Source organism: Ursus americanus, chromosome 8, assembly GCF_024610735.1.
Source record: "Ursus americanus isolate L20-20 chromosome 8, mUrsAme1.1.p, whole genome shotgun sequence".
Taxonomy (NCBI): Eukaryota; Metazoa; Chordata; class Mammalia; order Carnivora; family Ursidae; genus Ursus; species Ursus americanus.
The window spans coordinates 82,729,702-82,756,734 of record NC_142134.1 but is presented as its reverse complement, the minus strand read 5'-3'; the positions used below and the strand labels follow the sequence as shown (position 1 = coordinate 82,756,734).

General features: G+C 59.0%; 1 protein-coding gene across 2 annotated transcripts in view; it reads right to left on the bottom strand.

The window, feature by feature from the left end:
* Positions 1 to 22,423, bottom strand: part of FAM53A (family with sequence similarity 53 member A) — a 30,267-nt gene extending 7,844 nt beyond the window's left edge. The window contains exons 1-4 of one of the 2 annotated variants that reach the window (XM_045774851.2): positions 22,210 to 22,423; positions 11,727 to 11,965; positions 2,524 to 2,578; positions 10 to 701 (exon numbers count right to left, since the gene is read on the bottom strand). In XM_045774851.2, coding sequence (XP_045630807.2) covers positions 10 to 701; positions 2,524 to 2,578; positions 11,727 to 11,804 — 825 coding nt within the window. In that variant the 5' untranslated portion in view covers positions 11,805 to 11,965; positions 22,210 to 22,423. Of the gene's footprint in view, positions 1 to 9; positions 702 to 2,523; positions 2,579 to 11,726; positions 11,966 to 12,065; positions 21,959 to 22,209 lie in introns of those variants that run through there. The other variant, XM_087864356.1, reaches the window with a different exon arrangement.
* Positions 22,424 to 27,033: the final 4,610 nt, after the last annotated feature.

The following is a 27,033-nucleotide window of genomic DNA, read 5'->3' as shown; positions in this document are numbered from 1 at the left end:
AAGCCTCACCCGAGTCATTTTCAGAAAGTCCAAGGATGGGCGTGGCCAGCGAGCGCTCTCCTCACGCCTGCGCTTGCGCGGGCACTTCCTCCCAACGAGCACACACGGCTGCGAGCGGCACCGCAGCAGGCCCAGTCGCCGGCCCAGCTCGGGTGTGGACCAGGGGCTGCTGCTGGCGGAGGGCAGGGGCGTGCCCACTTCCGCCAGGTGCTCCTGTGACAGGGACAAGCGGCGCCTCCAGGACAGAGTGCGGGGCCCGGCGGGTCGCCAGGGTGGGCCCGAGCCTCCCTCCCTGCCGTCCCCGCAGCTGCCGCTGGCTGAAGGCACCCAGGGGGCGGGGGGCGAGGTGGGGCCGGCCACCGGGAGGGCGCAGCCCAGCAGTGTGGCGCTCCTGGGCAGGCTGGCACCCGGGCTCTCCTGCAGCGTGGCGCTCCCGCCGCTGTGGCACCGCCTCTTGGACACCGGCGTCCAGACCTTGGAGCCGCCGGGGCACCAGGGGGAGCGGCAGCGTGCCAGCCCATCCGGCTCTGACAGGGAGCGGCAGTGTCGCTTGGTAGGTGGTGCCGAGGGGGGCCCTGCGCTCTCCCTGAGGTCTGTGGCGCTCATGGCACCCAGGCCCGTGTCTGGGCCACATGTGCCCGTGGCCGTCTGACTCCCGACGGGCCATCCTCCACTTAAGACCTTCCAGGGGCGCCTGTCTTCTGAGGAAACACAAAAAAGAAGAGACGGGTGAGCAGGCACAGTCTTTGCCAGGCCCTGAGGCCCCTCCCAGCTAGAAACATGGCCGGACACAGAGCCTCACGCCTTGTGGGCGCCGGGGGGACGCGGCGCGTCGGCCACAGACCCAGTCAGCGCCGGCCCCACCTGCGTTCCCTGGTCAGCTCGACCCGGGGGCAGCCTCACTTTTCCAAGGAAGACACATCCCAACGAGGCCAGCTAGCCATTCCCTGGAAATGACCATAGCACACTGTTCTCCTTTCAGTTTTGTGGAAAGACTTGCCCACGCCGCCCGCTTCTCTGTCTGCGGCCAAGTCACCCTCTAGGTGTGCGACCTCACCTGCGAGGCCCTCTGGGGCCACTGGAAACACTCGGGCAGAGCAGCAGCCACGGTGCCCCCCACCCCCTCTCCGGCAGGCGGCTCTCAGCTTCCCAAAACTTGAGGCACAGCCCACAGCACACGGCAGGCAGGGACCGTGCACGGGGCCAGAGACCCCCACCACCGCCTCCACTTCCTCACTTCGCACTGCGGCTACTGGGAGGCTCACAAGAGACACTGAGTGCCTGGGGTCAGCAGTCCACACCCGGCAGACCCACATGTGAGGGCACACCATGCAAGCACAAGGGGTTCCCTCTGCCGGCCTGCCCCCAATGCCCCAGGAAGAGCCCACCCCAGACCTTCCCCAGACTCTCCTCCACACACCCCTTGGTTGCCCAGACCCCAAATGCACCCATCAGGGCTGCCATCACGAGCTTTGCTGCTTCGTGACCCCCATCGGGGGCAGAGCCAGGTGAGTAGGTCTCCTGGGACTCCTCGTGCGGAAGCAAGGTGGACCACGAAATCCTGACTCCCACTGACCTGACCCACAGTCAGTTTAGCAGCCCCCACCACTCTGGCCACCACGGTCTCTACCAGTTGGGAAACTGGGCATGCGGGCAGTGGGACCCAAGGGAGGAGGCCAGGACCCTGTGGGGAAAGGCACAAGCAAAGGCTCTGGGGTGACCCTGGGCAGCAAGGAAGCAGGGTCAGACCCCCTGGGCATCCCTGTTGAGGACTGGTCTCGTTTGCAAGATGGACTCCCACTGAGGACACAGTGCCAAGGGCCCGGGACTGGGCTCACACTCTCTACCTCCATCCGTCCACAGAAAAGTTTGGTAAGAAACGTTCACTTCGGTAGTCTGAAGAGCAACCTAACACAGCGCCCCTGCCAATGGCTTCTGAGCCCTACAGCCGTGGTGCGCAGGGCCGGCAGGGGAAGGGCCCGCCCTCGAGTCAGACCACACCCAACGTGCCTCACCACAGCGGAACCGAGGACACCAAGAGCGGAGGGCAGCAGGCTCTGCACACGCACACTCGCTCACACAGTCACTTGGGGCAGCCATTCAGATCATGGGGGACACACGCATGGGCAGGGGGCTGAGTTGCAACGCACGCCGACGGCCCAGCGTGTGCCCCACCGTGTGCTGTGCCCGACCCCGCTCTGCTCTCCCTTCAGTGGCCACAGGGCTCCACAGGGCGAGCCTCGACCTCCGCATTGCCAGGCGCCTGTCCAGAAGGGCCCAGCAGGGGAGGGCCCAGCGCCTGCAGTCGGAGGGAGAGGCCAGCCGTGCCCTGACCAACAGCCTGGCAGGGGAGGCCTGCTGCGGGCGACCTTCCACTCTGCAGCCTAAGACAACCCGTGCACGGGCTTTAGCTCCAGAAGTCAGCATCACATTCCAGCTCCGCGTCCCGCACCCTCCGTGCACCGTGCCCGGCCCTCAGCCACAGCAGCCCAGGAAGACGGGTCAGGGCTTTGGAACACTTACCATTGCTCTCAAAAGGGGACAAATGGCCACTGTTGCTCAGTGTCCCAGCAGAACGCTGAAAGTGACAAGAAAAACCAGTATGAGCACCGTGGGCACGGACGCAGAACTCACAACAGCACGAAGTCAAGGGTAACGCTATAGTCTCGTCCTGCAATCAGTTCTATTTTTCCCCAACGCTGCCTTGTTTCGCAATGAAAAAGAAAGCATGGACCCCAGAACGCATTTTTTTCTCAATCAAGATTCTCAAAAGCCAAACAACACTCACCCAAGTGAAGGGAATCGAAAGCCGCGTGCATGACCCCATGTGCTCCTGCGGCCCGGGCCACCCTCCCCGCAGCCAGGGCCGTCCTCATGGCCTCCCCACTCAGGCCCTCTCTCACACGTACTGGCCTCCAGGCCAGGTCCCCTGAGGGCAGCGGCTTGAGCCCACAAGGCTCCATGTGTCAGCAGCAATCTACCCCCAAGACGCCTGAGGGGCCGCCTGGCAAGCCTGTACTGCTGCCTGTGTCTGTCTGCTTTTGCGGGCTCTCCCAGCCCAGCCCCGGGGGCACCATCGTGGTCCGGCTGGGTCCCCGGGGCAAGCGCCTGATGCTGTGGGGACACAAAACCATCTTGTGGGGTCCGAGAGCAGTGGCCGCCCAACTGTTTCTGCCTCTCCCCCTCCACCAGCACGTAACTTCTCAGTGACGCCTAGCTTCCTAAGGGGTCGGGTGCTGTGATTCCTAAACTGGTGATAGAGTTAGGAGATCCTTGTTGCTTCTCATAAAGGGACAGAGTTCTTTCGTGACCCAGAAAAAAGACACTCATCAATAGTCAGGCTGGGCAAAGACAGATGGCTGCCTGGGCCCTCCAGGCCTACGTCACCCAACACGGCCACACAGAGCTGGAGAGGCTGGCCGCACAGAGGAGGACCAGGCGACCAGCAGTTCTCCAAGCCCAAGACCCAGGTCAAGCGGCATAACAAGGAAGCAGCTCTGTAACTCCGAGAAACTGTCAGTACACACAGCCGGTCATTTACACCATCAGGGAATCACCTCTCTCTCTCTGTCGCTGCAAACCCTCCCCAGGGACCTGCACCCCCCCCCAGCACCCTCCATACCCCTCTCAGAGCCCCGAGTGCCACCACCGTGCCCCCCAAGGCCCTCCAGCACCCCCATCCCCCATGCCCCTCCCCCCAGGCCAGGTTGGCCAGCCACTGTCCCCCCGGGTGAGCACCAGGCACAAGCACCCTCCCAGGGCTGCCGTCCCCACACACAGCAGGAAACCTGAACAGAGGCACCGTCCACCAAGGAAAGGCTCCAGCGGCTCCCACACAGGAGACCCAGGCTCCAGCTCAGCGTGAAGGCGCACGCGTGGGGCAGCCGGAGCACGTGGGTTTTGCGGACAGCGCCTGTGCTGGAGAGCAGAGAAGGGCTGGCCCCGAGGCCTCTCTGTGGGAGGACAGCGGCAGCGTCATGGGCCTCCACATCCAAGACGGTCCTGTACAGCCGGCCTCGTGCTGAGGAGCCCTGACCAGACGAGGCTGCCTCTGAACATGCCCTGGGGACGCCAGGGGGCGCTGAGACCACAGGCTGACACCCAGGCAGGCCCGGCCCCACCGCACCCACCATGACGCCGTCCACCAGAGCCCAGGGACAGCCTGTGCAGCACGCGGCCTGCAGTCCGCTCCCCTGAGCATCCCTGACGGGGCAGGCCGGCTCCTCTGTGTAAGCCTCGGTCTCCCCACCTGGGGCCGGAGTGAGAGTGGGACGCACACGCGGGGCAGCTCCCGGGTTACCTGAGAGCAATGAAACCCACCAACTGATGGTGGAGAAAGGACAGCCATTTCCAGAAGGGGCGCTGGGTCGACCACTCAGACGTGAAAAAAAAAAAAAGAAAGGAAAATTCACTCTTGGCCTGGTCTCATCCCACACACAAGACTCAGCTCCACAGAGAGTGCAGTCTTCAAGCTAAAGTAAGACAGATGCTTCTAGAAGAAGACAGGAGAATATCTTCGAGACTCAGGGCAGCAAGGATTTCTTCAGTGAGGTATAAAACACACTCACAAGGATGCTTCCATCTATGTTGAAATTAGAATTTCTGTTCATTGAAAGTCACCCATGACGAGGCAAACCACAAGACAGGAGAAAATATTGCAAAACACGTATCCGAGCAAAGACTCATAGGAAGATGTATCAACAATTTCCCACAGATCAGTAAAAAAAAAAGGCACACGACCCAACAGAAAAATGGCAAAAGACCTGAAGCCGCTCACAGTTGGCCGCTGAGCAGAGCAGGAGGCGCGGTGTCCCTCGTCATCCGGGGAGAGAGGGAGAGGTCAGAGCCTGGGGGACACGGCACCGGCGTGACCAGTGGCCGGGCCAGGGTGCAGGCCCGGGCGCCGCCGGCAGAGCTGGCCACAGGAGACCGCGCGCACCCAGTGGTGTTAGTCACAGCAGCCACAGCCTGGGAAGAGCCCAAGTGTCCACCGGCAGGAAAACAGAGACCGCACCGCAGAGGAAAGGACGGACGCACCAGCGCCACTGACCTGGGGTGTCCCTCGAGAGAGCCCGCCAGTGAAAGAAGCCAGACTCCAGAAGTACCAGCCGTGCAGCCACACTTCTGTGACGACCTGGGACAGGTAAGGCCACGTGGGGCCATGAGAAGGTCAGAACCTGTCTGGGTGGTGGTGACAGCGCTACCAGTGTGCACAACCGGCAAAAGGCACCGGACCGAACATCAAACCCAATCTGCAAACGCTGCCTCACTAAAAAATGTATTTTCTTTTTTTTTTTTTTTAAAGATTTTATTTATTTATTCGACAGAGATACAGACAGCCAGCGAGAGAGGGAACACAAGCAGGGGGAGTGGGAGAGGAAGAAGCAGGCTCATAGCGGAGGAGCCTGATGTGGGGCTCGATCCCAGAACGCCAGGATCACGCCCTGAGCCGAAGGCAGGCGCTTAACCGCTGTGCCACCCAGGTGCCCCTAAAAAATGTATTTTCGACAAAAGGCTTTGAAAAGCCAAACTCCCCACCATCCAAGCCTGGACACATGCACGCGACAGCCCACACCACAGCCGCCGGTGCTGAACCTCCTGACCGGCCACCACCCCACCCCACACCCCCAGCTGGCGACCCTCCCTCTCAGCCCCCACCCACTGCAGTGCAGGGCAGGGGGCCTGCTACCCTGACCCGCTCCGGCCCCGCCCTCACAAGAACAGAGGCCCAGGTGCCTGCCCCCACGGGCCTGACACCCCAGGTGCACGCGGCTCTCCACCCACCAAGGGTCCAGCCCTGGCCGCCCTACCTCAACTCTCAACACCCCACACGGCCTTCTTGTTCTACCATCCGCTAGCACAGGCTAGGGGCTCCCTAGGCTCCCCGCTTGCTGAGAAACCACACTCTTCACCTGACATCTGCAGCTGCTCCCACATTCACTGAACCCTGACAAGTTCTATGGGATCCTGCTGGCATTTCAGCGGGCTGGGCTGCGGGCTGCGGGACTAGGCTGCAGGGCTGGGATGCGGGCTGGGCTGCGGGCTGCAGGGCTGGGTTGCGGGCTGGGCTGTGGGGCTGGGCTGCGGGCTGAGGGCTGCGGGGCTGGGCTGCGGGGCTGGGCTGCGGGCTGCGGGCTGCGGGGCTGGGTTGCGGGCTGGGCTGCGGGCTGCAGGTCTGGGATGCAGGCTGGGCTGCGGGCTGTGGGGCTGGGCTGCGGGCTGCGGGGCTGGGTTGCGGGCTGGGCTGCGGGCTGGGCTGTGGGCTGCGGGGCTGGGATGCGGGCTGGGCTGCGGGCTGCGAGGCTGGGCTGCGGGCTGCGGGGCTGGGCTGCGGGCTGCGGGGCTGGGTTGCGGGCTGGGCTGCGGGCTGCGGGGCTGGGCTGCGGGCTGCGGGGCTGGGCTGCGGGCTGCGGGCTGGGCTGCAGGCTGCGGGGCTGGGCTGCAGGGCTGGGATGCGGGCTGGGCCATGGGCTTGGCTGCGTGCAGTGACTCCTGCCCACCCACCTACCTGTGCATCCTCCCCCCGAGGCCCCAAGGCCTTCAACTGCCTACCGACACCAAGACCCCCCCTCCTCTGCAGTGCACAGCCCCCACCACACCTCCATCCTCTCTGCTGCCCCTGCAGCTCCACACGGCCCCCCTGCGGTCCCAGGGCGTCTGTGTCTCTCTTCCCAGGAGAACACCAGCCCCTGGGGGAGGGCAGTGCATGGTGCCGCCACAGCCTCGGGTTGTAAACGAATGAACCAGAGAAGCTTCAGCTCACGTGAGAACTGTAGGGTCAGCTTGCCAAGTTCCACAAGTATCATAGTGGGATTTTTATCAGAACTGCCACAATCCTTCAGCAGGCGAATGGTGTGCCCTTAAGTGGGTGTTCCTCCTCCACTGAACCAGGACACCATCCGCACGCACCTCCAGGGCACCATGAGGAGCGAAAACAGCCCCTCCCCAAAGGTCACGGCCTTCGCACAGGTCATCCTTGAAATGACAAATCACGGAGATGGAAGAGGAAATGCGGTGTGGCCACAGAGTCCACACGAGGGAGCGGCTGGCACTCACGTTACTGAATTCGCTCTCCATCTGCACGGCCCCACACGACAGCCGGCAGCCACAGGCTGCTACTGATATTTAAACTTCAATGACATAAAATACAAATTCAGCTCCCCGTCACCCCAGCCACATCTCAGGGCTCAGTAACCACATGCCTTAAGTGGCCACATGCTTGGACAGTGGGGAGCATTCCCATCACCACAGAACGTGCCCCTGGACGGAGATGCCCCAGGTCCCCCATTCACACTTACTGGGACAGTCAGCATTTGCTGACATGACCCAGTGCACCAGCTATGGAAAGTACCAGAAGCCTGAAGACACAGTCCTGATTTCTCAAGGCGCTCACTGTCCTGTCTGGGCAGGGGAAGGGGCAGTGGGAACTGGACACAAACTCACATGCTCTAGGCCTTTTTGGTCACAGTTAGACTAGCCTATGTCCCCCAAGCCTCACAGAGGCAAAGCAGGAAGTGCTGACCTCACCCCGGTGATCAGAAGGCTTTTGTAAGAGACCAGGGGCCTTCGCAGCAAGTGGGAATACACTTGAGGCCAGAGAGAAAGGAACATAACATGAAGGAGGCAGCCACACTGAATGGGGGGAGGCAGAGAGGACACGGGGTCGACCAGAACATCCGCGAGGAGGCACTAAGTGCAGCATGGCCAGGTGAGGCACACGGAGCGCTCCCCACATGTGTGCTGACTGAGCAAAGGCACACAGGGGACACAGACCCTCGAAATGGATCAACCCCTCAGGACTGGATGAGGAGCCCCCGCTGGGCCTCCCACTCCCACCACCTGCTCCTGATCCAACCACCTCCTCACTCACCACACGGCACGTGGTGGTGCTCCGGGAGAGATGCGTGAGTGACCAGAGTGGCACACGGCTACAGAGACAAAGGCATCAGATGTTTAGCGATTTCCAATTTTATTTACATTTAACAATCTTGAATTTTAGTTTTAAAACTAATGATTCAATTTTTGGAAAACCTTTCAGTTTGCTCAGAACAACGGGAGTATGTGAAACCTATTTTTTCAACTATAAATGTCACAAAATCTAAATACAGATCAAGTATTTCTATAATGTAAAACTAGTGTCCAAATTGAGATCTGTTGTAGATATCAAGTACACACTAGGTTTCAAAGACTTTGTTTTAAAAAATGTGAACTTTTGACAAGGGTACCAAAGACCACTCAAGGGCAAAGAAGAGTCTTTGCAACATACAGCACTGGGACAACTGGGGTCCACACACAAAAGAAAGAAGTCGGACCCCTACCTCACACCACACACTAAAAGTAGCTCAAAAGGGATCAAAGACCTAAAGGTAAGAGCTAAAACTATAAAACTTTAGGGGGAAATGTAAGAGTAAATCTTCATGACCTTGGATTCTTAGATATGACACTAAAAGCACAGGCAACAAGAGGAAAAAGAGATCAGCTGGACTTTGATGAAATAAAAGCTTTTGTGTTTCAGAGGACACTATTAAGAAAGATACCCACAGAACAGAAAAACGTTTTTTCAAATCACTTATCTGATTAGGGATCAGAATATATAAAGAATTCTAAAAACTCAAAAATAAAAAGACAGGCAACCCAACTTTTCAATGGGCAAAGGACTTGAAAACGTATTTCTTCAAAGAAGATACACCGATGGCCAGGGGGCACGAGAAAACTGCTCAACATCATGAGTCAGGAGGGAAGCACAGATCAAACCCACAAGGAGGCGACAGCACCTCTTAGGGCGGCTCCGATCAAAAAGACGGATGATTGCAGGTGTTAAGGAGGATGAGGAGAAATCAGGACCCTCCCGCCCGCTGGCAGGTTGTACAGTGGTGTAGCCGCTGTGGAAAACGGCTCGGTTTCTCAGAAGGTTAAACAGAGTTACAACACAACCCAGAAGCTCCGCTCCTGCATGTACACCCAAGAGAAATGAGACGTCTGTCCCATCAAAACCTGTACACAAACATTTACGGCACCGTTACTGATAACAGCTGACAAGTACAAACAACCCAATGTTCACCAACAGACAAACGGACAGACAGAACGCAGTCTGTCTGACCAACGGGAGTCTGACCACGCCTGGCAGTGCCGTCCCGGAAAACCTCCCGGGATGAGGGCCAGCCATCTGCACCGCCCACTATGGCAGCCACTGGCCACACCAAGACACGGGGGCACCTGACGTGCGTCTAGTGCAAATGAAAAATAGCACTCTAATTGTGTTTAATTTTAATTAACTTGAATTTCAATTTTAAAAGCCACATGGGACTAGAGGCTGCCACACAGGGCAGCCCGGCTCTGACCAACAGTCTACACAGCACGCCGGAGAGAGGGGACACCTGAAGAGACATCTGTAGAGACATACGTGGAAATATCCCGAGGAAAACCGTCTAGAACTTGCTGTAAGACAGCCGCAGGAGGGGCGTGGGTGAAGGCACAGACAGAACAAGGGACCAGGGGCTGACGGCGCCGACCTCAAGTCTTTAATGCTCTACTCTGACACACATCCAGATTTTGCCATAGAAATACTAACGTCAGTTACCTTTGAAAACTTCCATATCTATTCTTTTTTTTTTTTAAAGATTTTATTTATTTATTCAACAGAGATAGACAGCCAGCAAGAGAGGGAACACAAGCAGGGGGAGTGGGAGAGGAAGAAGCAGGCCCACAGCGGAAGAGCCTGATGTGGGGCTCGATCCCATAACGCCGGGATCACACCCTGAGCCGAAGGCAGACGCTTAACCACTGTACCACCCAGGCGCCCCTCCATATCTATTCTTATACAACAAATTGCTTTTTAAACTGCTGACTTCTTTCCGCGAATGTTAAAAGCAGCGTGCGCTGAGACACGTGCAGGTAGAGCGGGAGAGCTGGCTCGCAGGTCACCCGCTGACCCCCAGGGACGCAGATTCCAAGTTCTTCCGCAGAGCTGACCGCACCATCCTTACTACAAAGTGACATCAGAGACCCACGTCAACTAAAAGCCCAACATCAAATGGGTGACAGACGACAGACTTCTTGCTCGAAAAGACAGGACATCTGTGCCTTTCGCTGCATGTAAATTACACCTCATTTTTAAAAAGCCAACAGTTAGAAACAGCAGGTTTCTATAAACAAAGCGTCCGCAGTCAAACCGCAGACACCGTGCAGGGACAAGCCCCTCAGGAAGTCGGCGAAATGCCTACTGGTAATGAGGGAATTCTCTTCCAAACATGTTGAGAATTCACACAAAGGAAATCTATTCGCATCACAGCAGGAGGAATCATAGGCAGGATTTGTCTTGCCGTCATAGACAGGTGTGGGCCCCGCTGACCCAGAGCGCACCGCCCCGACCCCACAGCGGCCTCCCCGTGGCACAGTTCGCTCCACCATGAGCACCAGAACCCTGCTTCCAACAGCAAAATGCCACCTCTTAAAATTCAAGATGAAGACTGGGGACAGGAAAGTTCTGTTCTCCCATTTCAGGAAGAAAAACCTACCATGTTAACAGGCTATCTTTTCAAAACCCTAAGTCTCGACAAAAGAAACAAATCACCCCAACGGCAACAGAACGGAACACGGTGCTGCAGGCATGGCCAGCAGAGGCGGGAGGGAGGGCGGGCTAACCGTGTGGTCACTCTTCCTGTGCAGGGTGCTCACAGGGGTCTTTCTCTCTGTCAGAGGGGCAGCGTGTTCCCTAAACATGTTAGGGCCGGCTGTGTCCGCTCCTCCACGGGGGCCCTGCAGGCCCGATCCTTAGCCCGTCTCCCCAGCAAAGCCACACAGCACCTGGCTGCCAGCTCCCGGCCACACCTTGGAAAGGGCATGTGGCCATCTGATCCCATGCGTGCTGTGCTATGGCCTCGGTCTCAGTTAGTCTCCAGAAAGCGGTTTCCGCTGCCCGAGCACAAGTGAAGATGGGAACGGGCACACAGTGTGCCTGCTGCTGGAATCCCATCAGGGCTCCCAGCTTAAGGCCGGACAGCAGCGCTCCACAAAAGCCCCTGGGCTGCAGACACAGGCCCACCTCTTGTCCGCTGCACTACTATCTGTAGCCTCAGAACCTCAAAACTACCGCTGAGACAGTGGGCCGCGAGCCCAGAACAAAGGCCCGGAATCACAGCTCCCGCCGCCTCTGGGGACCCTGACTCGCGGCGGTGCTGCACCGACACCTCTCGGGGTGCCTGGTGTAGGTGAGGCCACTCAGGAGGCCTCCAAGCACCGCACGGGGGCTGCACACTCAGCCACCCCCATCCAGACCCACAGTCAAACCGGGACAGTCACGTTAACATAACCCTGGAGAAACTTCAAAGCCAGATGACCAAGCTGTGGAGACCACTCAAGACAGAGGCTCCGTCAGGAGGGATGGCACCAGCACGTGGGGCATCGGGAGGGCGCTGCTCGCTCAGAGAGACGTTGAGCGGGCGTGCAAATCCACACGCTGCACACTCGGGATTGGCGCACTTCTAGGAGTCGGCTGGACAGTCGTTAAAACTGGGTTTTAATGATGCTAGAAGCCCTTCATCAGGGCGCTGAGGAGACATGGGGGCTGCGTGTGCACGGCATGGCCCTGGGACACAGCCCCCTCCAGCCCTCCTCCCGCCACATCCCCGCAGACCTTGGCCGCAAGTCCTCGGTCCACCCGGGCAGTCTCCCCCAGACCCTTGGTGGGGACGGGGTCCTGCCTGTTGCCGCCGCGGCCAGCTCACCGGGCCGGCGTCACAGCTCTTGCGGGCAAGGTCATCCAGGCTCTGGCTCTGCAGCTTCTCAGTGATCAGTGTGACCATGGTTGGGACCCGTGTCCTCCGTCTGTACCGATGGGCACCGGGGTGCAGAACAGCAGGCTTCAGGAGGCCTGGGCCGCTGCTGGGTCTGAGCGGACCCTCAAGGGGGACTTCCGCTTTACAGAGGAGCGATCCATTTCTGAGGACTCTTCAGAACTCTGTGTCTGTGTTTGTGGTAAAGAGAAAGAAGTGAGTACATGCAGAACCACCGGGTCAGTGTTCTGTCACATGCGGAGGACTTTGTATGCAGAATGTATCTGTTACCTCCGCCTGATGAAGAGCCGCCTACTTTACGACTACAGCAGGGGCCTCCGGGAAACCGTGCTAGAAGCAGCGCTCCGGCTGAAGGACGGCAGGTGAAGCGCACACCTGAGATCCAGTCCTCCCGGAGCCCCGACTGAAGCAGCAGAGAAGGCCACCCCACCCACCACCCCGCAGCGGGCAGAGCAGACAGCAGGAGACGGCTGCAATGGGGAAGCTGGAGAGGGGCACGAAGCCACATCCTACACCCAAGAAACAGCTGGGTGTGAACTACTGAACCCCCACGCGCCACTGCCCCCCGCCGTCTGCAGCGGTTACACACCCCTCCCCCAGTCCATCCAGCTGGCCCGACATGGGAGGGCACAGGGGGTGCAGATCCCGGCCCCAGGCCCCTCTGCTGGGGGGTTGCAGGGGCAGCCTGGAGGGGGCACGGAGCCCTCCATGCCCAGGAGTGGGCGCTCATGCTGTACCTGGGACCTGGCTGCCCACAGACACTGGCGGGGGAGGGCCCTGAGCCCCGGGGCAGCCCGCCACCGACCCGCTATCCGTGGCTTCCACCCTTCTTAGCGGTCCGCTGCTGAGCGGGAGCAGGCCCGCCTGCCTCGGAAGCCACGGAGAGAGCCGGCCAGACAGGAGGGCCCCAGACACCCAGAGGAAAGAGCATCGGTCCCGCCCTCAGAGGGAGAAGACACCTGGTCCACGAAATAAGATCAGAATACTCTTAAAAGGAAATATTTAAAGAAAAATAAGAGCTCTCAGAAATTAAAAAATGAGAGCAGAGGGGCGCCTGGGTGGCACAGTGGTTAAGTGTCTGCCTTCGGCTCAGGGCGTGATCGCGGCGTTCTGGGATCGAGCCCCACATCAGGCTCCTCCACTATGAGCCTGCTTCTTCCTCTCCCACTCCCCCTGCTTGTGTTCCCTCTCTCGCTGGCTGTCTCTATCTCTGTCGAATAAATAAATAAAATCTTTAAAAAAAAAAAATGAGAGCAGTGACAGGACCTCCAAAATGTCGAGTTCAGGCTCCTAAGCAGCAGCAGCCTTGAGCCCCCCCCCCCTTTCCAGAGGCCTCCTTGGGCCTAGCAGACCATGCACAAGGCACAGGCCCCACCTCAACCCCACTGAGTCACGCCCCGGGGCCGCGTCCCTTAGGATGTCTGCCCGAGCAACACCACCCACACCATGCAGGCAGCCCCCATCCCAGCCCTGCGTGCAAGCAGCACTCGGCTTTACAGGAAGTGCCGGCAGAATGCACGAGTGGACCCCAGGAGAAAGGCTTTCCACAGACGCTTCCAGGGGCCAGAGAGACCCACCCCCTCCTGAGCCCCTGCACACGCACACGTGCACTCTCCAGGGTGTGAGCAGAGACAAAGCCAGCCTCTCACAGAGTAGGGAAGAGGAGGCGTCCCCAGCAAGCGTGGGGAGCAGGACAGAGGCACCACCACTCTGCACTTGGGCACCTGACGAGGCAGCCGAGGGACGGCACGGGGCTCTCCCTTCAGCGGAGCGTGTGGACAGGCTCACCAAGGGCCCCGGAATCCGTGAGCTCATCCCAACCAAACGCACCGTGCACACTCGGGCTTATTCCAGGCCAAGAGACACACTCACGGTCAGCGCTGTCCACCAACAGCTCTCCTGGGCTCCCACCGTCCTGGCCAGGGAGAGCCGCCTGCTCCAGCACAGCCAGGGACCCCGAAGCCCAGGCCAGGGCCCTCTGGTTCCCAGGGGAGCATCTCTCTGCTCTGGGAGCGGCTCTACTTAAGTGCGTGTAGAACCAGGGAGCCAAATCAGAGCCAGACACACCCCTACGCCTGCACCACTCACCCACGGTCACCTGGGCAGGTCCCACCAAGCCTGCAACCTAGCCTGGCTCTCACTGCCTCTCCCCACAAATTCACCCTGAGCTCCAACTTAGAGCCTCCCTCACAGGACACAGGCATTACCAGGGCCCCTCAGGCCCAACCAACTCTGCTGCAATTACAACCACCCACGACGGCCAAGGCCCTGCTCTCTGCCTCCTGCGCCCGCCACGCCCACCACTCAGGGGCTCTCCCATCCTCCTGTTAAATCCTCCTACTGGCACATGGCATGCACGACCCTGGAAAGATTACAGCAGCCACAGCAAAACTTTAAGAAGCTATAACGTGACTAGCATTTCACTGGAAAACCAGGCCACACGTCCCTTGGAGAGACAGCTGGTTTCCAGGGCTGGGGCACAGACAAGATGCAGCGGGAGCATCTCAAGGCACCAGAGGACGTGTGCAGCGAATGGGGTCAGGGCTCCCATGAGGTGACTGTTTTGCTCCACAGAATAAAGAACCCACGAGTCTGTACTGATGTAAACAGCTGGAAAAGATCAGTAAGCAGGGGAGGGAAGCTCGTCCTTCAGGCAGAGTGCAGACCAAGGAGTACAGACGGAATGACAGATTCTGTCCCTAAGTCAGCGTGTGACAAACACCCCATGCTGGCTCAGGCAAGAGTCATCCGTGAACACCACACTGGTGGGTGACCCTCACACCGTGTCCAAGCATCTCCCTACGAGAAACTTGCTAATGACACAGCAGGAACTGGTCACGTCTCCGGCGAGACGGGCAGACGGCAGCTGAGCAGCGGAGCGGGCAGCCCCAGGACAACTGACAGCGTGTGGCCTGCACCCAGGGGCTCCGCCTAGACTGAGGAATGTCCAACAGAGCCAGGTGAGGTGAAGTGCTTGAAGGAACTGGTCAGTGTTCTCCCAGTGCGGGGGAACGAAACACAATAGTGGGGTGTGGGCCAGCCCGGAGGGGACAGAGAAGACATGATGACCTCCCCCAACTCCTGACCCAGTCAGAGAGTGGGCTCCAGGGCACGCGCATGAAAAACGGAACGAGCTCCACAGACCGGACGCCAGCATCGCCCGGCACACGGTCCCCAGACGTTCCTGTTCGGGCTGCGCATCTGTCAGACGGGAGCACGGGCCGCGGCCCACACAGGACACAACACCATCAAACGTGGCATGCCACACTCCGTCACAACTCACAACAGAGATTCGAGAGAGCAAAATAAAACAAAGTGTGCTGTGTCCAGATGCGAGGGCCGGCCGGCATGGCCTTGGTGAGTGGAGGGCCACGGCCTGGAGCAGAGCACACCTGTGGTGCGAAAGCAGCAGGAAAACCAGCATGTGGAAAAGACTACACCGGGCAGCTGGCGGCACTTTCCAGAAGCCACGGAGATGGGGCAGGGGTGCCGGGCAGGCAACGCTTCCACCTCCTCCGAGAAGAAACGCACAACACCGGGTATTCACACGGCAGTGCCCTGCACCCACAGGGGACACCAAGGCCCCCCGAAACGCCTGAAACCACAGACGGTACTGAAACCTACAGATACTATCAACCCCCGAACACCACGGTTTGAACTGTGCGGGCCCACATAAACACAGGATAGCACTGCAAATGTCTCTTCCTTACGACTTCAACAGCATTTCCTTTCCCCTAGCTTCCTTGATCGCAAGAATACAGCATATGATACGTAGAACACACAAAGTGGGTATTAATAAACTGTTCATGTCATCAGTAAGACTTCGGTCGACAGGAGGCTATAAGCAGGTAAATTTTGGGGGGTCCTAACTCTACATGGATTTTCGACTCTTGCAGGGGTCGGCACCACTAACCCCTGTGTGGTTCAAGGGCCAAACATACTACGTTTTCTCCTGTGCATACGTACGTGTGACGAGGTTTAACTTACAAGTTGGCACAACAAGAGATTAACAAGAATAGTAATAAACTAGAACGACTGTAACATTACATTGTGATAAAAACTGTGTGAATGTGGTCTCTCTCTCTCTCAGAACGTCTGCATTCACCCTCTTTCTTGTGATGATGGGAGATAAAGTGCCCATTTTATCATGAGGGGTGTCCGGGTGGCTCAGTCGGTTGAGCAGCTGACTCTTGGTTTCGGCTCAGATCATGATCTCAGGGTCGTGAGATCCAGCCGCGTGGGGCTCCGTGCTCAGCGGGGAATCTGCTCGATCTGCTCGAGTGTCTCTCTCTGCCCCTCCCCCCACTCTCTAGAAAAATAAATAAGAACTAATAAAGTCGCCCGTGTGAGATGATGGAGGAGAGTGACATGGGCATTGTGACCTAGTGTCAGGTTACCGCTGACCTTCTGACCTCAGTCAGGAGGAAGATCACCGGCTTCTGGACCTCGCTGACCCTGAGTGACTGAAACCACAGAGGCAAAGCCGCGGCTTGGGGGACCACTGGATGTGCACTGAAATCTAAGTGTAGTAGCTTCCTGGGGCTGCCGTGAACTGGAGGCCAGAGGTGGGCAGTCAAGATGCTGGCAGGGCTGGCTCCTCTGAGGGGCCCCACAGGAGATGGGGCCCCTGCTTCTCTCCCAACTCCTGAGGGTGGCCAGTGATCCCTGGTACCCTGGGCTTGCAGCTGTGCCACAGGCTCTTGAGGCCGTCTCTGTGTGTCCTGTATCTCTGCATCTCTCCTTTAAGGACACCGGTGATTGGACTGGGGTCCACCCTAATCCAGTATAGCCTCATCTTAATTTGCATCTTAATTACATCTGCAAAGACCTATTTCTAAATAAGGTTTATCTTTTGGGGGACAATTCAATCCACAATGCCGCACCAGCTCCCTGTGTAAGAAACCGAACCATTGGGATGGAACGTCATGGTCACAAAGCATAATGCACAGTCACAGAGCTGGAAGAGCCCGGGACGGAGCCGCTCAGCCCTGAGGGAATGTGCGCTGCCCCTGGGAAAGCCAAGAGACAGACAAAACAAAGCCAGCTGGCGGCAGGAGTGAGGAACAGCAGCAGGACGGCCCGCACAGGGGGTGCAGAGAAGGAGCCAAGACTGAGGCTGAGCAGCACGTGCCAGGAAACGGGGGGCAAAGCCAGGACTCTGGGCACCAAGACCAGACACGGGCAGGCCAGAAGCCAGGGCCAGGTGAGAGAAGTGTCCGGCCCCAGGGACAGAGAGGGGAAGGATCAGGGATAGGGGCTCCACCCCACACGAGCCACCACGAGGACTGACAGAGGACATGTGTCCGGGCTCATGGGCGCTCTGGGCACACGAAGCAGTCCTCTGTGACGCCCCACCCCTGGCCCAGCATGCCCTCCGCCCCTAACCAACACAGTGAGGGCCAGAGACTCCCCACCTTCCACCTCCAATCCCCCCAAAATGGCTGTATGAACGCTCCATCAGGCCACCGCCATCATCATGTCCCATAAATAGAAACCCAGTTGAGACACACAGAGGAGTCTGGTCCCAAAGTTCACGACCTGCCTTTCCTCTCTTGCAAAGTCTCTGCCTGATACGAACTCCTCCTCAAAGAAGGATAAAACTCCACAAACAAGCTCCATTTGGTACGAGAGCTGGGGACACCCATCGGCCCTTCTGGACCCCGAGCCTCCACTCAGGTGTGGGGGGCAGGCCCGGCCGGGCCCAGGACTGCACTGGTCTGGCTCCCACACCCCATCCCTCCTCCCTGGATGCCTGTGGGGCTCTCGGGGTCAGAAAGATCGCAGGGGAACTTGGGGTGGGGTCTTCCTACCGGGATTTGCGGGCACCACTATGGAGTCCTGCCGCCCACGTCCCCTGGTCTGTTTCTGGAGTGGCTGGTGGTCTGACGCGGGATGCCTGGGCTGGCCCCACGCCCACCTTCAGTCTCTGCCACTCTGCTGCTGCTGATCTGCTCCCACAGGTGGCCCCCGACCTCAAGCTCCAAGCCTTCCAGTGACATGCTTTATCTCAGAACCCCTCAGTGTCTGCCCACGGAGGGCCCGCAGCACCTGTGCGAGCTGCCCCTGCGTGCTGCCCGTGCAGGCCTGGCCCCTGCACTGGACCATCTCTGCTCCAGTGGCCCTCTCCGCCTGTTCTGGTCTCTGCTCTCAGGCTGGGGACTTCCTCTGTGTCTGTCATTTTGGCCCTCCGCCCACGCTTCGAGGGGCCCTACTTGCACACTGCCTCCCAGCAGAGGGACTAACGGGTGGCCGTGAGCAGCACACTGTCCCACACACAGACTTGCAGGATAAAGGAACCTGCGAGGCGCCTGGGGGCTCAGTCCGATGAGCGTCCAGTTCCTGGTTTCGGCTCAGGTTATGACCTCAGGACCATGGGATCCAACCCTAAGTCAGGCTCTATGCTCCGTGGGGAGTCAGCCTGAGATTCTCTCCCTCCACCCCTCCCCCGCTCATGCTCACACTCTCTCCCTCTCCTTCAAATAAATAAATAAAATCTTTAAAAACATTTATAGATTAACTAAGCCGAGGGACCTGCGGAGACAAGCAGGCGCCACAGTGGCAGGAGCCTGGTGAGGGATCAAGTCCGCTCTGCACGCGGCCTCTCTGCCTCCTGAGTCCCAGGTGGAAGCCTGGCTGGTATCCACCGGATCCCTTTCACTGGCAGCAAGTCAGACCCCTGAGCTCAAATCTGGGTCCTGGGCGAGCTATCCCGGCTCCTCCATGCTGGTTTCCGGAGCACGAAATGGGAGAACAGCTCCAAGTAGCCTTCAGTCTGCTGTACCCCAGAGCACGTGGTCAACAAGTGTCCCCAGTCACAGAAAGGGTCCCCAGGAATGGAAGGCCAGAGCCGGGCCCATTTCACAGCTCAGAACCACCAGGTGCCTAGGGTGGTTTTCATGGAAAACACCAGCAAGCCAGCCCAGCAACACCGTTAGACCGAGTGCATTCCAGATGCACGAGCACACTACTTACACGGGAGAACCGAGGCCAGGTCTCAGGGCTGTCTTTCAAAGAGCACGTGGGCAACAACATGGTCTGGCTAGACATGAGTTATTAACCAGCCCTCAGTAACGTGCTGGTCTGAGCACATGACTGCAGATTCCTTGGCACAGCTCCCGTAACAAGGCCGGCTTCAACTGCCCCTTGAATGGTGACTTCCAAGACTCAAGTGGGAGAGGCCCTACAACTGCCTGGCTCTCTTGCAAGACACACCCCAAAACCGCTGCGCTCGGGGAAACCGAGAGCCCAGGGGCCCCTGCTGCTCAAGCCTTCCCAGCCCAGGTACCAGAGGCAGAGTGAGGATGCCTGGGAGGAGACGCTCCAGCCCCTAACCCCCATCAGACCAACCGGCCCAAGACCCACCTCCTCCCCAGCAAAGACTGCCAGACCAGCTGCTTGGGAATTCTGGAAACCCTGAAACCATGAACAATAATAAGTGGTTACTGCTGTTCAAAGCCACTAATTTTGGAGGCTTTGGTAATTGTGCCAAACAACTAAAGCAGCAACACTTAACAAAGCCAAACAGAGCCAAACGTCCCTCTCGCGCTGATGCAGCCAGGCCTCGGTATCACTCCCGCATCACACAGAGGCTGGGGACAAAGGGGAAGGGGCCACGTCCTCGCGCTCACACGCCGGGGTACACGCCAGGGTAAGCCACACAGGGGAAGCTACTGCAGACCGCCAAAATCGCTCAACTGTTTTCATTTGGTGGCGCCTGGGGTACAGCTCCAACTGAGGGGTCCAGTACCTTCTTCAACAGGGCACGCTTCGTGCCCTATTCGGCAGTTCCTGGAAAAGCCTAAGGCAAAGCCCTATATTGGCGCCACAAAGCTGGTGCTACGGACCCACACGCCATCTTTCTGAAAAGACTTCAAAACAAAAAGACAAACGTCATCCGTCCTAATGAACCAACATCATGCTAATATTAACACCTGCGACTGGAGGGTTTGGACAGCCACACGTGGAATTTAAAAGTGCACAGAAGGGGCGCCTGGGGGGCTCAGTCGGTTGAGCGTCACTCTCCTGGTTTCGGCTCGGGTCATGATCTCAGGGTCATGAGATCCAGTCCAGCAGTGGGCTCCGCGCTCAGCACGGAGTCAGCTTGGGATTCTCTCCCTCTGCCCCTCCCCCCTTGCGCTCCCCTCCCTCAAATAAATAATTACATCTAAAGGTGCACAGAAACCACGTCTGAGGGGATACCCCTGCAAGCCAACAAAAAAGAAACTCACATCTTAAAATAGATTATCGTTGTTCCTTCGACTGCTATCGAAGAAAGCCTGCAGGAAGTAACTTCATTCTGAGAGGAAGGACGTGAGGCGGGCTCTGGTGGGCTGGAAGGAAGCCCGGGTTCAGCCCCACTGGGCTCTCCCAAGCAGGGGACCGCACCTCCCTGGGCCTACCTTCCCGCACTGAAAACAGTAAAGAACCACACACTTCACGAAACCACAAGGAATCAAATGATGTAACACAAGTGAAAATGCCAGGTCCTGGGACACATTTAAAATGATGGCCACTCATAACAGATGCTCAAAAGATTGTGAGAGTCAACTTTCCTTCGAGAAATATTACTACAGAAAAAGCCAAAGGGGTTTCTATAAAAATTTCAATTTGGTTTTTATTTTTTTAATTATCTATTAACTAAAAATATTTTCTTTTATTTTTTAAGATTTTATCTATTTATTTGATAGACGGAAAGGCAGTGAGAGAGGGAACACAAGCAGGGGGAGAGGGAGAGGGAGAAGCAGGCTTCCCACCGAGCAGGGAGCCCAATGCGGGGCTTGATCCCAAGATGCTGGGACCACAACCCGAGCCGAAGGCAGACGCCCAATGACTGAGCCACCCAAGTACCCTCAATCTGCTTTTTAAAAAAAAAGGTTTGTGGGTGCCTGGTTGGCTCATTCGGTTGGGCATCTGCCTTTGGCTGGGGTCGGGATCCTGGGGTGGTGGGATGGAGCTCCGTGTGGGGTTCAGTGCTCAGCGGGGAGTCTGCTTCTCCCTCTGCCTCTGCTGCTCCCCCCAGCTCGTGCTTGCTCTCTCCCAAGCTCGCTCTCAAATAAATAAAATCTTTTACAAAAATAATTTTTTAAAAGCTCGTTTCGAATGTTTCCAAGGCACCTGTGAAAAACATCTGTGTTCTCTTGGATCTTCTGTGTACCAGTAAAAAAATGCCTGTCACTGCACACGTAAGTGCGAGTGAGCAACGTGTGTAACTAGGCAAGGTCCCCATACATCCGCTTAAAATTTAAGTGACAATAACTTCGGTGTTTTCTCCACTCTATACCTGCAGTGGCAATCAGAACTGCTCTCTTTCCTATGGCGCCCAAATCCAACCTAAGTCAAGGCAGAACCGTTAGGAGAGCTCCCACTGACACTGCAGACGGCCACCGCAGTATGTGTGACCTCCCGGTGCAGCCGCAGAGCGCAGCAGACGGCCTGAGCTGCAGAACCACGCTCCACGCTGCGCGGCCGCTGCCCACAGCACAGAGGGGCCTGCGGAGGGGACAAGGCCGCAGACGGGGGAGATGCCCGAGGAGGGACAGTAACAGCAGGGCTGCAGGCAGGGCTGTCTCAAAGCACCGCGGTCGACTCCCGCACACACGAACCCAGCTCCGTGGAGCCCGTGTGTCTAACGGCTCCTGGCTTTCCCGCTATTCCAGGGAGCTGTCGCTTCCCTTCTCGGACCTGCTGTCCTCGGGGCACCGTCGACACCGTGCGCGCCCCCCGAGGGCTGTCGGACGCAGCGGCTACAACTTCTTCGACGTCGTGAAAGAAGCCCATTGCTGGGAGGCCCGACTAACCCATCGTCCGCAGCTCCCGGCGCTCGGAGACCGCTCTACACTCAGCTCTCCGTGTCGGAAGGGGACCGTCCGTCAGGTGGGGGACGCCCCGGGACACATGCACCCCGTCTAGCCCAGAGCCCCGGCCCTGCAGGCAGAAGCGCCGCGCCCACCCGGGCGCCCCCTCGGTCGCAGCGGAAGGGCGCACAGCTGCCGGCGGGCACCAAAGGCCGGCCTCCCCGGGCTTCGCCGGCTGGCCCGTCCGGCTTCTCGCCCGCTCTCGCTACGGAACGACAGCCCCGCGCCCCGGCACCGGGGTCCCCGCGGACGCGGCCCCTGCCTCCGGCGGGGCCAGGAGACCCAACGCCGGGTCGCGAGCCCCGGAGTCCCCGCGCCCCCAGCGCCCCGCCCGCCCCGCTCTCCGAGTTCAGCCGCGAAAGCGCTCGGCGCCGACGCGGATGTGGGAAAGCACCGGGCCGCGCGGGCCGGGCTCTCAGCGCTGACAGCAGCGGGGACCGCCGGCCCGAGTTCATGCGCGGCCCCGCGCGCGCTCTGCGCGCGCACGAACGCGGGCGCGCACGCACAGGCAGGCGCGCGCACCCGGTGGGGGCCCCGCGGGCCAACGCAGGGCCGCGTACCTGAGGGCGGCCAAGCGCCGGCGGCCACGGCCGGACGGGCGGAGCGCGGGAGGCGCCGGCCCCGCAGGCCGCGTCCCTCCAGCGAGGAGCCAAGCGCCTCGGGAGTGGCGGAACACAACGGCGGCCGCGCCCCGCCCCCTCCGGCCTCGCTCGTTGGCCGCCGCCGCCGCCGCCGCCGCCGCGCGCTCGTCAGCCGGCCCGCGCCGAGCCTGTCCCTCAGCGGCGCCGCGCGCACGGGGGGCGGAGCCTGCACCAGTGCGTGGGCGCGGCCTCTCGGCGTCCCGCCCGGAACTCCGCCCACCATCCCGCCCTGTCGGGAGCGCGCATCCGCGGCGGGCTTCCGGATGGCGCGTGCACCGCCTGGCCCCGCCCCCCGGACCGGAGCTCCGCCCGCCGCGCGCGCCGGCTTCCGGGGGAAGTGACGTCGTGGTACCCGACCGCGAAAGCTGGCGGCGGCGGCGGGGGTGCTCGGTCACTGCCGGCGTGAAGGGTCGTTTAGTGTCCCCACTCCCGGGCCGTAGGCCGGGATGGCCGGGCGCGGAGGCGGTGACCTTGGCAGGGGGCGGCCGCGGCCTGCCTGCGACCTGCTGTGTGACCTTGGGCAAGGCGCTCGCCCTCAAGGGTCTCCCTCCAGGTTTGCCTGGTTGTGACCGGCAGGGCGGTGGGAGCCGGCCGCGCGCGCCGGTGCCCGAGGGCCGTGGTGGTCTAGGACTCCTCCCGGGCAGGAAGAGCGGGGCTCCTGGCCCTCCTGAGCACCGTGGCCCGCTGTGACCGGACCTCTTGGGGCCGGGTAGGCCCCGTCACCGCCGCAGACGCCGTCTTTGCCGCTTCAAGCTCACTGGGGCGGCACTGAGGCCGCGCACGCGCGTTCCTGGCTGGCAGCATAACACTCCTGGGCTGGGGCTGGGAGAGGTCATTAGGGACCATGTGGCCCCGGGCTACCCCACTGGAGGCCCTGAGCTCTGCATGGGGGTAGTGAGAGGGGTCAGAAAGGAGACAGCTCCCTGCCTGCCCCAGGTGCTCACCTTGGCCTGGGGCCAGGGATCGGGATTGACGAGGGGGCTCCACACTGGCCCAATGCACGGGACACCTGGTGGTAGAGCATGAAGCGGGGAGGGGGGCTATTTTTAGGTAGAAAAGGGAGTGGCACTTGGGAAGACACCCGAAGGAGGTGAGAGCATGAAGCACCCAGCATCCTGGGGTTGGGTAAGGGGAGGTGTCAGGATGCAGCTCCCAGGCACTAGGCAGGGGCCCCCACAGTCCTAGAAGGACTGGAGCCAAGCCAGCTGTAGCCAGGAGTGGCAGGAAAGACGCAGCCTGTGGCCGCCTGGAAGAGCAGGAGTCCTTGCTGGGCTGGGCATAGCCAGCGACACAGGAGGGCCATGGGGGCAGGTGCTCAGGCCATTTCCACAGGCAGGCCCACAGAGCCACAGAGGTCATCACTGCTGTCCTTCTAGGGCCTCCAAGAGTCCATCAGTACTAGCCAGGTACGCCAGAGACGAGTGGCTCTGTAACCCAGGCCAGAGCAGGACTCGGATACCTGGGAGCACCTGTGTCAGGAAAAGGGGAGCTGGGTTTTCTTTCCTAGCCTACCTGCACCATTGACTGAGCCTCAAGTCACCGAGGGCACGTTTGTGTTTATCAAAAGGCTTGTGACTGATCACATTCTAGCCACCTGTCCCTCCAAGCCTTTATTGGGATAATTACTGAAGGCTTCCAGTGGAAGACGAGATCCTGTCTGTGCCACATTAAAGTAACGTCTTTCATCGGGCTTGATGTGAGATGTGAGATCATTTCAAAGCCTCCTGCAGCCAGGAATGAAGTTGTGGGGACACAGTAGCAGGCCAGAGGTCATCACTGGGTCTCAGTACTCGTGTGTGGGAGGGTCAGACCAGGGCCAGGTTTCTTGTCCAGCACGACGGAATGTGTGTTCCAGACTGCCATGGCATTGTGTCACGGGGCTCGGCCCGCACTGGCCAGGTGCCCAGTCATCACAGTGCCATCTGTCAGGCCCGTGCTGTGCATTAGCCAGGGGGAGGGATTCAAATTGTCCCCATGTTATAGACGAGTAAGTGGAGCTTAGAGCAAAGGGAAGTCAGAAGAAAAAGTGAAACTTCAGGTCAAAGAAAATGTTTTAATACATAGTATTAATCTATTTGTCTTTAAACCGATGCTACCATAAAATACAATTTTTATGTTTTGTTTTGTTTTTTGGAGGAAGGGCCCTTAAATAACGTGGCCCCGAAGGGGTGAGACCAGAGGTGCTGCAGCTCCCCTCACCCCTGTGGGACTGGACAGCTGGGGGAGGCTGGGGGCTTCCTGGGACACGCTTCTGCCATGGTCCATGGCCACAGCCATCACCCGGCCTAGAAACCAGAGTGCTCATAGTTTTGCAGAGTGGGCAGAATCTGGACCACAGGCTCTCTGTGGGCGAGGCTCCCGGGAATGAAACCGCACTCAGCACTCCGCACATGGCAGCGGGCCGTTAACCCAGCTCCTTACTGCCTGCCTCTGCCCCAATCAGGGAGAAGCTGAGCTGTCACTGATAGACCCCACCGAGGGGAGGCTGTCGACATTCTCCAGGGAGATACATGTTCTCGTATTTTTATTTTACATGGTTTCGTAGTTCTCCGTGCTTAAGGGAGTCAACTCACTTGACCTTTAACATAGGCATTAAAAGCCCCATCTGAAAAGAGGGAAGCCAGGGCCCGGCAGGCTGGGGTCATAACCCCAAGAGGGGCAGTGTGGGGCCATGGCCCCTGTGTGCAGCTGCCCCCACACACCCTGCACCCCTCGCTGCTGCTGCTAGGATGGCTCCTACAATCCCCCTTGCTCCCTCCACTCAGCCCTTGGTGCTTCCAGGGATTCAGCTGCCAGCTCCCCCCAGGAAAATGCTCCCCCCACTGCTCACCAGCCCTCACCGGGAGACACAAGCAGACCCACTGAGGCCTCGCTAGGCAAAGGGAGAGATGTCCCAGCCTGCCAATGGCCATCATCTGACTCCACCACCGGCCAAAACTGCCAAGGCCATGACTCAGCAGGCAGCAAAAGTCAAGTCACTTAGCTTTGCTGCACCTCACTTCTAACTGGCAAGTCTGGGAGGGACTCGGAGAGGGAGGTGCAAATGGGGATGTGAGGCAGAGTAGCCTTTTGAGTGACTTGCCCCATCTTATCCCAGAAGGGGCCATAATACAGTAGTTTCAGCCATTCGTTCAGTGTGCTGTCCACAGATGTTCACTTGGCAACCCACGTTATACCAGTTTCCTTGCTGCAGGACGTATCAGAGCCTTCAGTGTGCTGATGTCACCGGACAGCTCTAAGGAGACGTGGAATGCAGCTTTGCCAGAGTTAAGTGAACTTCTGATCCCAGAGCATCTCCCAGGCCTGACTTTGAGGGAAGCTTTTTAGAAATGCCATGGGGGGTGGAAGGAGGCGTGTCCTAACCAGTTTTCTGACAGAAGAGCTCATCTGACTCAGGAGCTGAGCTCCAGGACAGAGAGACTAACCTGGGATGCCCTGGCCTGCCCTCACTCCATTGCTGTCCCCAGCATTCACAGGAGCAGCGTGCGGTGCTGCGGTGCTGATGCAAGGCTGGGGGCCCGGAAGCGGCTGTTGTCCGGACTGAGTGAGGGCTCAGCACCCATGCCATTTACAGACCCTGGGGCCTCCCTCCCAGAGCTTTGGGCAGTGGGCCATTTTTGTGACCTTGGTTCTCATAATATGTGACCCATGTTCTGGCAGGGAGTGGGCACAGGAACTGAGGGGCTGGGATGCCGAGACTATAGGGTGATCCTCTGAGGAAAGGCCCTCCTCCAGAGCAGGGGTGCACAGGCTGGGCTGAGGAGGACCATCGCCCTGGACAGGCAATGGAAGGAGGGACACCCAGGGACCAGCAGCAGTCATGATTTGGTCTCGATGCCCAGCAGGGAGCCCTCGGGACAAGAGCCAGGCAAAGGCCCTCAGGCAGGTGAAGGTGGGGCAGCAGGGGTGGGTCCACCTTTTTGTGAAGGTTTTTACTCCATGCAATAAAAGCCCAGAGACACACACAGACACCTGCCGTTCACAAGCAGCGCACCCTCCCCACAGGGCGAGAATCTCCATGTGACACCCACAACTGCAGGGTCCCCGGTGAACTTGGAAAAGCCCAACGCCCCGTGGCAGTGCTGTGATACACTGGGGGCGGGGGGGCAGCAGCAACCCCACCTTACACCGCCACAGAGGGCTCACCGTTGGCACGCCCATGCATGGGAACCGTCCCCAAACACACACAAACGCATCGGCACTAGTAAAAGGCTGGAAAAAGAGACCCTGTGTTAACTCCAGTCCAAACACAGCTGGAGCCACGGCCCTCGCTCCGCAGGGAGCAGCCGGGCAGAGGCGGCTGTGGCTCCGCTCAGATCACTGTGGGGCTGGGGTCTGGGGGGCTGGGGCTCAGACACAGAGGCACACAGGAGCCAAGGAACCTCAGGCAGCAGCAAGGACTCCGGGCACGACCCCGGTGAAACGCGTTTCGGCGGACTGGCTGACAGACCTCACCAGGGGTGTGAGCTGATCTGTCTGTCTGAATGTCCGTGTCCTCGAGACCCAACCTGGGTGGTTTTGCTCATCTCACTGAAGATGCTCGAGGTAACTGGCTCATTTTTCCCCAGGCTTTTTCAGAAGGAAGGCTCCCCCCCACCGCCCTACTTTATTTTGTTCTGCTATCAGCTGCTTTGCTTCGGTGAGCTTGCCTCACAAACGTATTAGCCATTGTGAATTTTCTTCATCTCTGTAAACAGTACGTCTGTGCTTCTCCCCCCGAAAGCAACAAAGGTAGAAGAATAA